Source organism: Panthera pardus, unplaced genomic scaffold (assembly GCF_024362965.1).
Source record: "Panthera pardus isolate Hobbes unplaced genomic scaffold, ASM2436296v1 HiC_scaffold_12, whole genome shotgun sequence".
Classification (NCBI taxonomy): domain Eukaryota; kingdom Metazoa; phylum Chordata; class Mammalia; order Carnivora; family Felidae; genus Panthera; species Panthera pardus.
In genome coordinates, this window is record NW_026526677.1 from 88,322,458 (window position 1) to 88,337,163 (window position 14,706).

Consider the following 14,706-nt stretch of genomic DNA (forward strand, 5'->3'; position numbering starts at 1 on the left):
TTGTTCAGAAGGCATTCTGTTTAAGTCTGAAGGCTGAGTTGGATGTACCCCATCCTCCCCATTCAGTACCTTCTTCAGGCCTCTGTCCCAGCACTGCTACATCTGGTCTGAGGTAGGCGACAGTACCCAGGACTGCAGGACCACATCAGCTTGGGTTCAAATCCTTACTCTCCACCCACAGGCTACGTGAGCCTGGACAGACACTTAACCTCTTTAAATCTTGGAATCCCCAAATGAGGACACTCACAGTACCTACCTAAGAGGGCTATTTTGAGGATTAAATGAGAGCATCCGTGCACAGCGCTTAGCTAAAGCTGGCATATGATAAGGGCTCTATAGCTGTGGCCACTATTTTTATCACCACCACCATCAGCAATAGCAGCAGACAAATAAATAGAAACTGATTCCACAGCCTAGTCTCAGGGCACCGAGCTGAGCAGCTTGTTTATTTCTGGTGCAGACCCACAGCTTTTAAAGATCCTTTTAAACATCAAGACCCAGCAAAGGAATAGAAGAAAGTGTGCCAGACAGAGTCAGAGGGACATGGCTTCTTATCACCCCCAACACTAGAGGTATCACCTTGAAAAGTCACCTCTGTCGTCTCTCCACTGCCTGCTCCCCAGCTTGTTATGAAAAGCTAATGACCTAATATAACGTGAAAGTGCTCTTTAAGCAGCAGAGTGACTTCCACATGCAAGGTGTCATACACTCTGAAGGCAGCTGACAGGACCAGAAAAAAAAAAAAGAGGATTTCAGCAAACCATCTCTCTAAAGTGGGAGAAATGTTACTAACCTCATGGTGATACTGAAGCCAAGGATCTGAAGGCACCCAGCATGGTGCCTGCACACAGTAGGTGCTAAATGAATCCAGTCTCCATCTCCCTGCCCAACTGTCACCAAGAAAATAGCCCCCCTAACACAACCCAGGTTCAAAATTCTACCTTCAACTTTCCAACCACAGGCCACCGGCCCATCCCCGCCCCCAGCGCCGCTGAGAAGCTGCGCTGTCAATCATACACACCTTCGTTCTCAGGTAAGGACGGGAAGGGATGGAAGGGGTGGAATGGTGGGATCTCATCACTCTCCTCGGAGCTCACCCGGACGTCCACGGGGGTTTCTGAGATAGAGGCCGTGAACTGGTCCATGTCTGCACGCTGTTCTTGAAGCAGCTCATCTGACAAAGAGAGGCATGGCAGGGAAGCGGCATTCAGAGGGACCACCAGTGTGAACAAGGCTAACTCATGGCATTACAGAACTTGGGATCTACTGAGGGGAGCATCTCGCCAGCTCGCAGTGGACAACTCCCTCCTGCCTGCACCCCCGACCCTGTAGCACCGCGGAACCCCAGCGCCCCAGAACTCCTCTTCTTTACCAACTCACTCTGGTTCAGTGGTTTCATCCGACGGCACAGTTTTAAATGCCATCCATAGGCCACGATCTGAAAATCTGTACCTCATATCTACTGCCCGACCTCCAGCTCACTGAACATCCCCCTTTACACCCCCACTTAATGTCCAACTTCTATTTTATCATGTATAAAGAGAACGCTTTTCCTCAGTCAAGTGCGGCATCACCATCCACTCAGCTGCTGACAATGGAAGGCTGGGCATTACCCTCGATGTCTTCCTGTCCCTCACCTCTGGCATCCAACCCAGCAGCACACTGTTCGCCCTTCGTCTGCAACGTGCCCGAAAGCCCCCACATCTGTTTATTTCCTCCATTACCATCTTAGTGCCCACGATCAGCATTTGTCGCCTGGATTTTTACAATTGCTTCCTGGCAGGTTTCTAATTTTAATAGCACATAGCAGCCAAGTAATTTTTTCTTTAGTTCATGTTCTTTTTTAAAGCATAATTCAGATCTGGTCACTCCCTAGTTTAAAGCTCTCTAACAGCTTTCCATTTATCCTAGAATAAAACCCAGACTCCTTGATTTTGCTAAAATCTCTGAACAAATTGGTCTCTGCCAACTTCTTTGGCCCCATTTCTCCCTCACTATGTTCTAGTCACACTGATCTACTCAAATGTGTCCACACTTGACTTAATCTTCAGGTCTCTGCAGTAGTCATTTCCTCTGCTAACAATGTTTTTCCCCTTGTAGTCTTTGCGTGGATGGCTCCTTCTTGTCATGTGGGTCCCAGGTGACTGCGCCCAAGACAAACCCCTTGACCACCCAGCCACTCTCCACCATTCCACCCTATTTGATGCCCCCACATGGCACTCCTTTTCTTGTTTTCCTGTCTGTCTCATACTATAACATGACTCCAGGATATACGGTCTACACCATTTTCCCTCTGTGACACACAGTAGACACAATAAATATTTGCCAAACAAACAAAAAAAAAAAAAAAAAAGAAGACCAGAAGAGAGAGAGGAAGTGAGAATGTGTGTAAAATAGGTGCCTTGAAATGCATCAGCAATTAAGGGGGAAAGGGCAACAGGAAACTCCCCGGTCCCTTGCAATTTCACACCCTCAATTTTTCTTCCGGTAACAGAGTAAAGGTTAAGAAACTCAAGGCTCTGTGGCTCACCGCCAGTACATCTGTCCCCAGGTTACTCCTTGACCTTACTTGCCACGTAAGCCCCAGTGAATTCCAGACCTAAATCCTGGAGTGCTAATGCCTAGCTTCCTGGCCCTTGTACTGCTGCCACCCTTGAGTCTTGGCCAAAGTCCCTCACAGACCTCAGTACAAACGCAGCACCCACCGATTTCCTCTTGGATTTCTTGGGCTACATAAGGTACTTTGTAGAGCAGTGAGAGGCTTTGGTTCCTTCTTTCTTCAATCACATGGAGATGTGTCATCACCTGGAAGTATAGTATGGTGGAGAGACCTCGTTACCAACAGAGCCAGGCCAGGACAAAGCTTGCAGACAGGACACATGCACACACTTCCGCAAAGATCAGCGGAAAAAGTATATTCTCTGCAGAGTCCAGCAAAGCAGCCAGGCAGAGGAAATCCATTAATCCCCATCCTTATTTACTGACCACTGAAATCTAACAGTCCCCCCTTATCTGTGGGTGGTACATTCCAAGACCTCCAATGGACGCCTGAAACTGCAGACCATACTGAGTCCCCTGTATACTGGGGTTTTTTTCCCTGTATGACAAAGCTCAACTTATAAATTAGGCATAGGTAAGAGATTAACAATGACATAATAAAGTGGAACAATTATAATAAAGGTTACTAATGGGGTCTCTGTTTCTCAAAATACCTTCTTATACTGTATTCACCCTTCTTCTTGTGATAATGTGAGATGATAAAATGCCCACGTGAAGCAAGATGAGTGACGTAGCACTGTGACATAAAGGTAGGCTACTACTAACCTCCTGATGATACATCAGGAGGATCATTCACTTCCGGGCCACGGCGGACCGCAGAGAGCGAAGCCTCCGATCACGGGGGACTGCTGTATAGGAGTATGTGCAGACTGTGTGTAATACCCCTTGGCAATCTGAGAATTTATCCAGAGAGTGTTCTGAGTTAAAAACAAAATTTAAAACCTTTCACTAGGCAGTTATTCATTTGATTTTTATATGAGGCACTTAACTAACTGTACTAATTGAGCTTAAAAGAAACCTAATCTTTTGTTTTTTTTTAACGTTTATTCATTTTAGGGGTGCCTGGGTGGCTCAGCCGGTTGAGCGTCTGACTTCAGCTCAGGTCATGATCTCGAGGCTCGTGAGTTCAAGCCCCGCATTAGTCTGTGCTGACGGCTCAGAGCCTGGAGCCTGCTTCGGATTCTGTGTCCCCCCCCCCCCCCCCTCTCTAAAATGAATAAACGTTAAAATTTCTTTATAAAAAAAATTTTTTTTAATGTTTATTTATTATTGAGAAACAGATGCTCAACCGACTGAGCCACCCAGGTGCCCCAAAAGAACCCTAATTTGTACAATGCGAGATACTCGGTAAGGTTTTGCTGAGTGAAAGAGGGAAAGAGTCCATTTTTACCACCAGTCAGATTAGATGGGGTAAAAAAAGGAATGAAATCACTGGCTAAAAGCAGACTGGCATGGAGAGGGGGCCATTCACGGATTTTGCTTAGTGAAGTAATTGCTTGAAATGATTATCATGGTGAATAACAGAACTACTTCATTCATATTTAACTAGATTAGTTATTCCTTCAAAACTTTACATTGAGGTATAAATAAACCTGACTTTAAGGAGTGATCAAGACTTATCTACCATCCCTGTTCCACAGTTCACTACCTTTTCTGAATGCAACAATTCCAGATTGTTCATACTTTTTAAAAAGGAAAAAAAAAGCCATCAAAACTGGTCATTTACTTGTGAAGGTTTTGGGGTGGAAATAAAAGGTGATGTGGGCTAACGTCCACCCCAAGGCCACAGTGAGGCATGTCAGGGGAGGTATGCCTGTCTGGTTACACTGGCACTTACCATGCTCGTCCTAAAGAGGGTGCTCTAAGCCAATGGATTAATTATGTGGGCTTGAAGCCATATAACATGGCCAAACGAAAAAAAATTAAATGGAAAGATGCTTTTATTGTAGATTGAGGTCTCTCTGACCTTTAAAAGCAGGGATGAAAGTAATTTAATTTTATATTTGCCATTCTTTCAATCAAGTAAATTGACGGGAAAGCACCAGAGTAATAAGTGCCTGAGAGAAAAAATGCAAATGGAAACTGAAAATGCACCACCCACAGTCTTGGCGTGTGTGGACATTGTCATATTTCAGATGAATTAAGGAGCCATTTGACTGAGGACGGTTCCTATGCCCACAGGAGAACAAGAACCACAGGGCAGGGTACTGGACATCAGTGTCCTCACGGTGAGCTGTTGAGCTCACATGAGGGGTAAGAACACCACCACACTCACATCCCAGACCAAATGCGCACATTACAATAGGCTGAACATATTCACCACTTCCCAGAGTGTAGATAACACCACAGGGAACATGCAGAAGTTCATGTAATTCAGCAGCCAAGCTTCACTGGAACTAAGGGCTTAGAGCACAGAGCGAATATCACACGGGACAGCTGGGGTTTCCCCCCGAGGTCTGCAAGGGAGAGAGTTCCACTTCCTGGGCCATCTGGTGTGGCACTATGATCTTGCTGGCACACAACTCATTCCCTAGTTGTTAATTTAATACACTGATCAAGGTCTCTCCTTTCCTTCTAGTCTCACTATATAAAAATGGCTGTTTTTCTGTAAAATACTACACGATAGATAGTCTAGTTTTTCCACTAAACTTTCAGAAACTCTTTACGGAGAAAGGACTTAATAGAACAAAGTATGGAAAAGAGATCTTAGAAACTGTATTTTTGCAAAAACCACCTCTTGTAATCTAATAATGTCTTTGGAAGCCATTTATCACTTTCCAAGCACAGCTATCAGTGTTGCCCAACCAACGGTCGAAGCGGCTTCTCCCCGCTAGAGACACTCTCCTGCGGCAATTTCGACTGTGTCTAGTGTACCTGGGATTTCATCTGGGCTGCCTTCTCTGGGTCAACTGCCAACACATGCTGGTAGTGACGGATGGTATGCAGACGGTCTTTGTTCTCAGCACGGACGTAACGCCGCAAGGCCTGGAGGACGCGATGAGGCTGCAAGAGAGAACAGCAGTTTGAATATCCAGGCACTAGAGAACTGAAAACAGGCAGGAAAGCAAGGCTTAAAAAACTCACCTAAGAATGTAAAAGCCAGCCGGGCACCAAGAAGGAAAGCTGTGCTTTTTAAAGCTTTTAAGCTTCTCAAGTAAGAAGAAACTACCTTTCTACACAATGTACCAAAAACTAAGTTCCAAAGTTATGTTGGCTCCTTAAGGAACAGTATTTTCCAGAATCTCTAGCCCTCTCAATCTGTCCTCTTTCCTAAGCTCAGTGTCCGACACCTTAAATTGCAAGGTAGGCAGTCCCTGTGTCACCCAGAAAAGGCTCTGCTTGCTCACCTAAGAAGGATACCAATACCATTCTTCCCAGTATTTCCATCCCCCAAAAGCAAGGTAGGTTAGAGCAGAGGGATAAAGAAGCACGAGACCACCAGCACCAGGGGCTTCGATGTAAGTCCCTTTACCCTTTTCTTCATAATCTTATTACAACAGCATGTTCAAAAGGCAAGTTTTTATTCTTTGAAAGTAAAGCTACTATAAGGGGCGCCTGGGTGGTTCAGTCGGTTAAGCGTCCGACTTTGGCTCAGGTCATGATCTCGTGGTTCGGGTTTGAGCCCCACGTCGGGCTCTGTGCTGACAGCTCGGAGCCTGGAGCCTGCTTCGGATTCTGTGTCTCCCTCTCTCTCTGCCCCTCCCCCACTCACAATCTGTCTTTCTCTCTCTCTCTCAAAAATAAGCATTAAAAAAAGCTACTATAAAAATTCAATAATTGAGTAACTACCAACCCATATCCTCAGATTATGCTTTTCCAGGGTAAGACACTTCCATATCACTGGTGGCATATGCAAGCATAAAGTGTAATGCTAAGGTGACGTAAGAACATACTAGAACATGACACCTTTTTTCCCTTCTTCTCTCCTTACCTCTCTTCCCTTGCCAGAACTCGTCATAAAAATGTAATTTTTTTGCTGACCCGTGTCAGGTCATCATACATGTTCTACACATACGCTGCTTTAGAGGAGGTGACCTCGAGTATACTGTTCTCTGGGCTCTGCACACCACTCACCCGTGGTGGGTCAGACTGCAAGGCAGCCAGGTAATTCTCCAGAGCCATGCGGCGGCGGTCATTCAGCATAGCTTCCACCCGAGCCAGGTGGGTTTCCACCAGCTGCTGCTTCTCGCTGGCTGCTTCCTTCTCTAGGGCTTTAACCATAGCTTGGAAGTGCTAAACCAAGAAGGCAGGAACAACGTGAAATTCATGGTACCTGGAGGAAGTCTAAGCAAACAGCGATACCCCAGGACTATGCCTCCTCACCTAGAGCCTGTGTAAGCCGGTAACAGGTCCAGAAGAGTTAAGCAAGGGTAAGACAGACGTAAATATACTCTGATTGTTGTCAGGAAAATTACTTCCTAATCTAATGAGAGCATGTTAAATCTGAGGGGCAGTGGACTTCTTAGCACTTTTGCTCCTGAAATCACTAGTGTGGCAAGCCCCTATGCGGGCTTTCGCAACGTGCCCTGTGCAAGAAGGAATGCTGCCCTTTCCACATTGTGGCAAAGGCACCCCAGATCCGAATCCTGAGACACAGACCAACAGGAACTATATTTTGAAATATATCCCAGTAATGTGGTAGGTTATGCTGAGTCATTCACACTGATGTCCTGAAGGGCAAGTTGTCTGTGGAAAACCTGGCCAGGCTGAAAGGTAAAGTTTAAGGCTGTGGAACTAAATTTTAAATTTCCCTGCACAGGATGCACTGGCTGCATAGAAATTAACTCTTAGATTTTCTAGATGATTGCTAAGAAAGAAAAGGTGTTCCAACAGAGTGTTAACCTCCTGAGAAGATTTCAGTTCATCATAAACACAAACTGATTTAAATGCAATCAGCTTTATGAAACCCAAACCAGTCTTATAAATTGCAATCCCTGTTCCTAACAACACTCTGTTCTATTGGGGGGGTGGGGGGTGGGGTGGGTGCTGCTGCTGATTCTAATGTTACATTCTTGCAAAGCCCGAGATGAACTGGCATCACTGTTTTATTGTCTGACTTTGACTTTTCAAGAAGTCAATAAATAAATAAATAAATAAATAAATAAATAAATAAATAAATAAATAAAATTCAATGCTGCTGAAAAACAAGTCACAGCCTAAGAATGAAGATGAATTGAGGATTTTTGCCAGGAGAGCAGAATTAACAAACACAGCCAGCTAAGGTTTGCTTCCTGGCATGAATTAGGTACACTGGTTGGTCCCCTGCTTTCCTTCTACCATTGGTGATCAATTCTAGAGAATGCTAGTTGGGAGGTGGGGGTGGGGAGGGGGAAGGCAGTTAAAACTTGCTGTAAGATAAGCTCTCAACTAAGCGAAAGGTGTCAAACGGTAATTTCCTGGGAATGTGGCTCTGACTGGACTTCAGAGATTATGTCCCTGGAAAACACATCTTACCTGAATGAGAGTCTGCCTTTCTGCTTTCGGGAGGTTCTTGGCCTGAAGCTCAGCCTCTTCCCATTCTTTCTTTACCTAGAAAAAGGTCAAAGCCAGTATCACCAGAGAGTCATCTCTAAAACAATCCCCCCATTTTCTAACAATACTGCCAGGCCCTGAAATCTAATGTAGGAAACTGTGCAAAAGGAAATCGCCTCATGTGATCCCTCACAAGCTCACAGCAGTTTTAGCTCCTTCACAGAATTACTGTCTCAGAAGGTCCTGGACTCCAACCATCAGCAAACGGAGCCTCAATTCCATAACCTCCCCATTCTATAACCCCGGGCAAGTTATTTAAAAGTCTCTGTGCCTTGGGGCGCCTGGGTGGCTCAGTCAGCTGGGCTTCTGACTTTGGCCCAGGTCATGATCTTGCTGGTCCCAAGTTCTAGCCCCACGTCAGGCTCTGTGCTGCCAGCTCAGAGCCTGGACCCTGTTTCAGATTCTGTGTCTCCCTTTCTCTCTCTGCTCCTCTCACACTCTGTCTCTCTCTCTCAAAAATAAATAAACGTTAAAAAAAAATTTTTTTTAAAGTCTCTGTGCCTTAGTCTCCTCACACACATAAAAAAGGGGGTGGGGGGTGCATTTAATACCTACTTCTCAGAACTGTTTGGATAAAGTAGAGTCAACAAACATTTCCAAAAGTACAAGCCTGGCACATGGTAATGTATGAGATTTTAGGTGGTATTCAGACCTAAGAAATTCTTTTCAATTTTCTTTCAGTCTTTCTCAGTAACTAGGAGAAAGCTGCACTGTGGTGCTCATGTTGCTCTAACACTTGTAACTTTTTTAAGAAAGCATCCCGAGGGGCGCCTGGCTGGCTCTGTCAGTGGAGCGTGTGACTCTTGATCTCGAGGTTGTAAATTCAAGCCCCACACCGGGTGTAGAGGTTACTTAAAAATAAAATCTTAAAAAAAAAAGAAAGAAAAAAGAAAGCATCTCAAGACTCAGAGCCTTCAGCAGACAACAGTATCTAAGCTAGAATATACTAATACAGGTTTGCTTTCATCTAATATATTTTTACATTTACCTAGTTCTAAATGGCAAATGATACTAGCTTTCTGTTTACAACAATGATATAAATTTTCCCTCCATAGAAGAAAAAAATTTTTAAAGCCAGTTAATAGCAAAGAAAAATAACAAGAACATAATGGTTACAGGAAGTACTCCGTAGTCTGAACCCAATAAAGCATTCAGAGGCTAATTGTATTATCATGGAGATGGAGATGGGGCAGAGGGGAGGGGCTAGTCACACCCAGAAGGGAGACCTGCTTATACTCTCACACTTCACCTGTCCTAACACAGAGTGACAATCTAGGACGGCGGTGACCCTTTTCTTCCACTATGAAAACCCTACTACCCAGTGCCGAACACCTGTAACAGAAGGGGAGTGCCACGGTTTACCCTGTCCATTCGGTTGCGGTGCCGTATTTCCAGCTGCTCCTTAGCCTTCTGGAAGCGGGCATGTTCGTTATCGTCTGCAGAGGTCTCGAAATACACATCAACATCATTGGTTGGCAGAGGAGTTGGGGGAACTGGAACAAAACAAGAGGGGGTTCCCTTTGGGGGCCAGGCCCAACATTGAAAGTGCACTGTGCCCTAGGAAAGAAATCAAACCCAGGACCTGCAGAACAGACTAGTTTATCTCGCACCACGCTCACGGTACAAGGTGCTCCTGTCTGCCAAGACTCCACTTGGTTAGGGCGCACTGCTCCCCTTTCCTTCTGTGACATTCAGCCACCAGGCCAGTCTGTGCCCCCTTGGTGTCCTTGGCATCTACTTAAGGCTTCAGGGGGAGAAAAGGAAATCACTTCTACATCTTCCCTCAGTTCCTGAAACCTTAGAACCTAAAAACGAATTACTTATTGCTGTCACTGATCGCTTCTGGCCAGAGACAAGGGCAGACATCAGGCCTGCAAAGGCAACTTCCACAAAAGCTCCATTTTGAAAGAAACTTCAGTGCTGCATGCTCTTTGCATATAGACTGGGTAGGCAAAGTCCAAACTGCTCTAGCTATAGTTTTTTTTAGTTTTCAATATGACTGAACAAGTCTTAGCCTTTCACATCAAGGATGAGGGACAACATTAAGTTGCTGTATTTGACAAGGATTCACCACAGAGTGTGAAGACACGCTGGGCTTGCTGGCCTTCCCAGGCCTTCACCCACTAGAGGGGAAACCCATTAGAATACCCTTTCCTCACTGCTCCTCAAGTGGAAGGTCTTACTGACCCCAGGCAAGTGGATATCTGCACAGGGAGCTTAACCTCACAAAGGAAAGGTTTGAGAGGACAAGTTTACCTGCTCAATCCCTAAAGAAATCCCTATGAAAAACTCTTATTAGCCCAGTTCACTCCCAATTTCCCAAGCCAGGGAGGACGGATAGAAAACTTACTTGTACAATTTTCTGTATCATAATATTAGAGCTCAGTGGACAGCAAATACCAAACCCAACAAATTTCAGTTCAGAGACAAAGAAGTTCACCTAATTTCCAGAACTGCATAACTGTAATATGACACTAAAACAACTAAGACAACTGTAGACCTGACAAATGTGACTACAAATCAGCCAGCCACTCCAAAGTTCTTCCGTCAAGGCATTTTTACTTAGCTCTAAACCTAAAAGCTATAACTAAAATCTTGTCAAGAATATTTGGCTCCTACATAAGCTAAAGAGGATCATCACAGCCAATTTTCAGATTAACTAAATTAGAATATACAGCTTCACAAACCACATTCCCCGATACTCAAAAGTTCAGCTGAGAGAATTTCAAAGCACTGAAGTCCATCAGTGCCAATGAGCACGTTGCCATCAGCAACGCACATCTGCGGCTTAAAGGCTTGTGTGTTGGAGACAGTCTTTGGTTCGTATCACTGGGCTAGGCAAAGATTATACAAAACCCAAGCTGCCTCCACCTCCGGGAAGAAAAAGGTAAAGGCATTGCAGCCCAAGAGGTCCGGCTCTGAAGATGCAAGGGCACCCACCCTTCTGTCCCTATGAAAACTGGCTCACAAAACCAGCACATCCGCCCACCTCAGACCCCTTCAGAGGGGAGCACAAACTTGGCCGGTGGCACAGTGATACTTCTGGGCTCTCAGAACACTCAAGCCAGGAACCCCACAAGTACATGAACACAATTTCTCTGTGGCAAGTCCTCCCAACTACACGCATCAGGAAACTACAATTTTGCAGACTGGAAAACCACTAACGCTCTGGGGAAGTGCCACCCCACAGCACCTTACGGCACTATCTATCTGACCCTTTACGGGAACAACTACCTCCCATATTCAGTGAGATCTTTAATGACCCCTGATTCCTCAGGCTTCACCCCCAAATAATGTCTTGTTGCCCCTTATTTTAAGTAATTTTATAAAATAGGAAATACCACAATAATTTCTGTCTCCACATCTTTCCTGAATAAAAGTTTCTGCCATCAAAGTTCCCTCAGGACTCATTCTGTTTCCACATTTCCAATGATTTCTAATAAAAACAGTCTCTCCACAGAGCAGCAGCTGGAGTGGAGGTGCTAAAGCACACCATATAATATTAAGATTTAAAAATCTTTTGGGCGGGGGAGAAAAAAGGAACAGGTTGGTATTTGAATGAAAATCCACCAGAAGCGACAGCCAAAAATCGTAAGAGCAAATACCGGGAACGACCAGCAATTCATTATTCTAACGAGTTCCAGAATCAGAACCAAGAAATGAGTGTCCAGCCTGAGGATCTTCCAAACCCATGGGCTAGCACTGCAAGATAAGAGAAAGAGGGCCTTAGAAAGGAAGGGGGGTAACCACGGAGAAAAGCAAAGCTTCTCCTACCCATGTCTAAGTAAACCCAACTCAGCTGAACCACTGAATTTCCTCCGTGACCAAAGGACACACGAACTAAAATTCTTTCACTTCCTAAAGCTCTGCATGATCCAACATTGCCAAACTATCGGAAAAACAGTTACCACCACTCAGCTGCAGAACTCTCCCCACAGAACGCAGACAGCAAGAGATTTCAGGACTCCGGACTCCCAGGAGTATTCCTGGTGTCCCTAGTGTGAAGAGCAGTGTCCCCCTCAGCCAACATGCACCATGGGGGTGGGCGACAGGGTAACTCAAGGACGAGAATGGGAGGAAAGAATGGAAACAAGAATGTGCAGAACTCATGGCTGATCTGCTCACCCCTGTGCCTTTCAACTAGACACAGCCAAGGGTAAGGCTGCTGTCCCAAGCAACACAGAAGCCCTCCAGGGGCCCACAGACACAAGGAAGGAAAAGAAAGAACAGGCCCCTGGGCTCTCTGCTGTGCCAGGGAGAGGACACGCCGCCACCACCACCACCAGACCCACGGTGAGCACGGACGTACAAAACTGGGCTCACGACTGCCAACAGGAAAGGAGAGCCTAGGTCTACAAAGCACAGAGATGAGAGGAAAACGACTGACAGCCAACACCTGAGTCGGCAAGGGAGCACGACACAGACGCGGTCACAGGGACGGCCGGGAGAGACAGAACGCCGGACAGGACAGAGCCGCTGCACGAAGCCAGCGTGCCAGGACTTACTCATCGCTTTACACACAGCCATACAATAATCCTCAGACTCAAAATTGTTCCTGTTGCCTCCGCAGCCGCCATATATAAAGCGCACGCACTTTCCCTTGGAGAGGTCGAAGTACCAACGAGGCATCACGGCCCGGCAGGGCCCCGTCATCGCCTCCTGGGAGCAGACAGCTGTGTGAAAACGGTCAGAGCGTCAGCGGGACAGAGGCAGCAGCTTTGATCACACTGCTACGGGTGGGAGGAGGACAGGCCAGGCCACATGCTCAACGACCCGCTGAATGTCAGCGGAGGCCAAGACTGGGCGGACCCCAAGTGCCCTGGTGGACCATCTCACCGACTCAAGCCTGGGCTTCCTGAGGACATAGTCGTTTTTCTGTCCTGATTGTAGTAAAGACACTTAGGAACTGAAAACAGTGTTTTTCACACTGTCTTGAGTCTAGACTGACGGAGAGGAATTCTGTGTCTCACAGCTCTGTGAGCCTCCCACTTCTGAGATATTTGCCTGATTTGTTGATTGTCGTATCAAGGATCAAAGGAGACCAATGTGGGTGAAGAGGCTGTTTTACTGGTGATAACCATAGGAAATGCTACTTAAGTGCCTGGATTGCATACATGTACATTTTCACTTTCTTCAAGATGACTCAGAAACTTCTAGACTGTCGGGGTGCCTGGGTGGCTCAGTTGTTTAAGCATCCAACTTCAGCTTAGGTCATGATCTCGCGGTCCGTTGAGTTCGAGCCCCTCGTTGGGCTCTGTGTTGACAGCTCAGAGCCTGGAGCCTGCTTTGGATTGTGTGTCTCCCTCTCTCTCTGTCCCTCCCCCACTCATGCTTTGTCTCTCTCTCTCTCTCTCAAAAATAAATAAATGTTAAAAAAAAAAAAAAAAAAAAAACATCTAGACTGTTAAGTGTTTCCCCTACAGGGAGTCCCAAATAATTCTTCAGATCTTAAATGGCATCAGATAGACACTCTCCAGGAGGCTGCATGTAAATGGCTCTAGATGGTCTTTTTTTTTTTTTTCAGTGACAGGATGAAAAAACTGCTAGGCCTGATCCCTCACCAGTAGGTCATTAAAGGCCACCCTCCCAGTCACAGGCATCTTTCTGGTGGACCAACAGGGCAGCATACGGATGGGAACACACACTCAAGAAAAGAACCAAGGAAGTTAATTTCATTGTAGAAGGTCAGGGCTTTAGAAGTACTGAGGAGGGGGCTTCCCCTTGGGGAGAGAATGTTGCAGGCTCCATGTGGAAGAATCCTGCCCAAGTGTAAACCATGTATCTTCTCCCTTATCCTCTGGGTCCCTGTTCTCTAGTTCAGTCCTTATAATGCCAACAACAGTTTCTGATTCAATCCTGGGTCCCTCCCTGACCGTGTCAGCAGCCTGGCCACCGAGCGCTAAGATGGCACCACCAGCGGGCTGGAGAGCGGATTTCACGCCAGCGTCCAGGAGTGCCGCCTCTCCCTGTGTGACTTACCTGTGATGAATGCAGTCTAAAATTGTAAGCAAATAATTACCAGATGAATTTTAATACATCAGGTTACCTTTAACGTCGTGAGTAATCTCCTTTTCTGAAACCGTCCCGTCGCTGCTGGGTTCGGTAGGGTTCTCTTCGTTGTAGTCATCGCCTTTAAAGGTGTCGTAGTAGTAATCACGGTCTTCCACCACCTCCTCCCCTTCTTCCTCATCCCCGTCATCCTCATCCACAGCTGCTTCTGTGAAGTCCTCCAAATCTGCTTCGGTAGGAAATTCACTAAAGGTCACAACAGAAAAGGAAGGTTAAGACCAATTCCTGTGTGCAAAGCACAACAATGATTCTCTTCCCTATGCTGAAACACAAAAACAGAGACAGGAAATAAGCTCAACTCACGTTTAGCTGTGCCACTACAGCCCTCAGCCCAGCTACAGCTGGGGAGGAGGAAGGGAGGAGTAAGTGGGCAGGCACTGCACTAGCCTGTAGAAAATACCGTGGCCACAGAATAGGAAGCTGAGAGCCACCGGCAGTCCTTCAATCAGCTAGGGCGACAATGAAAGGCCAGCTGGCTCAATGCCAACACGAACAAGGGAATGACCACTTTATCCAGAAGGGAGGGACCGGCAGCCCACCGCCACC

The 14,706-nt window shown here is 46.2% G+C and overlaps 1 protein-coding gene across 4 annotated transcripts in view; it reads right to left on the reverse strand.

The window, feature by feature from the left end:
- The window catches only part of APLP2 (amyloid beta precursor like protein 2), an 86,926-nt gene that overhangs the window by 8,303 nt on the left and 63,917 nt on the right, over nucleotides 1-14,706 (reverse strand). For 2 of the 4 annotated variants that reach the window (XM_019421419.2, XM_019421418.2), the window contains exons 6-13: nucleotides 14,138-14,346; nucleotides 12,597-12,764; nucleotides 9,454-9,584; nucleotides 8,014-8,088; nucleotides 6,634-6,792; nucleotides 5,434-5,562; nucleotides 2,706-2,805; nucleotides 1,022-1,174 (exon numbers count right to left, since the gene is read on the reverse strand). In XM_019421419.2, the coding sequence (XP_019276964.1) occupies nucleotides 1,022-1,174; nucleotides 2,706-2,805; nucleotides 5,434-5,562; nucleotides 6,634-6,792; nucleotides 8,014-8,088; nucleotides 9,454-9,584; nucleotides 12,597-12,764; nucleotides 14,138-14,346 (1,124 nt within the window). The remainder of the gene's footprint in view (nucleotides 1-1,021; nucleotides 1,175-2,705; nucleotides 2,806-5,433; nucleotides 5,563-6,633; nucleotides 6,793-8,013; nucleotides 8,089-9,453; nucleotides 9,585-12,596; nucleotides 12,765-14,137; nucleotides 14,347-14,706) is intronic. The other 2 variants (XM_019421421.2, XM_019421420.2) reach the window with 1 other exon arrangement.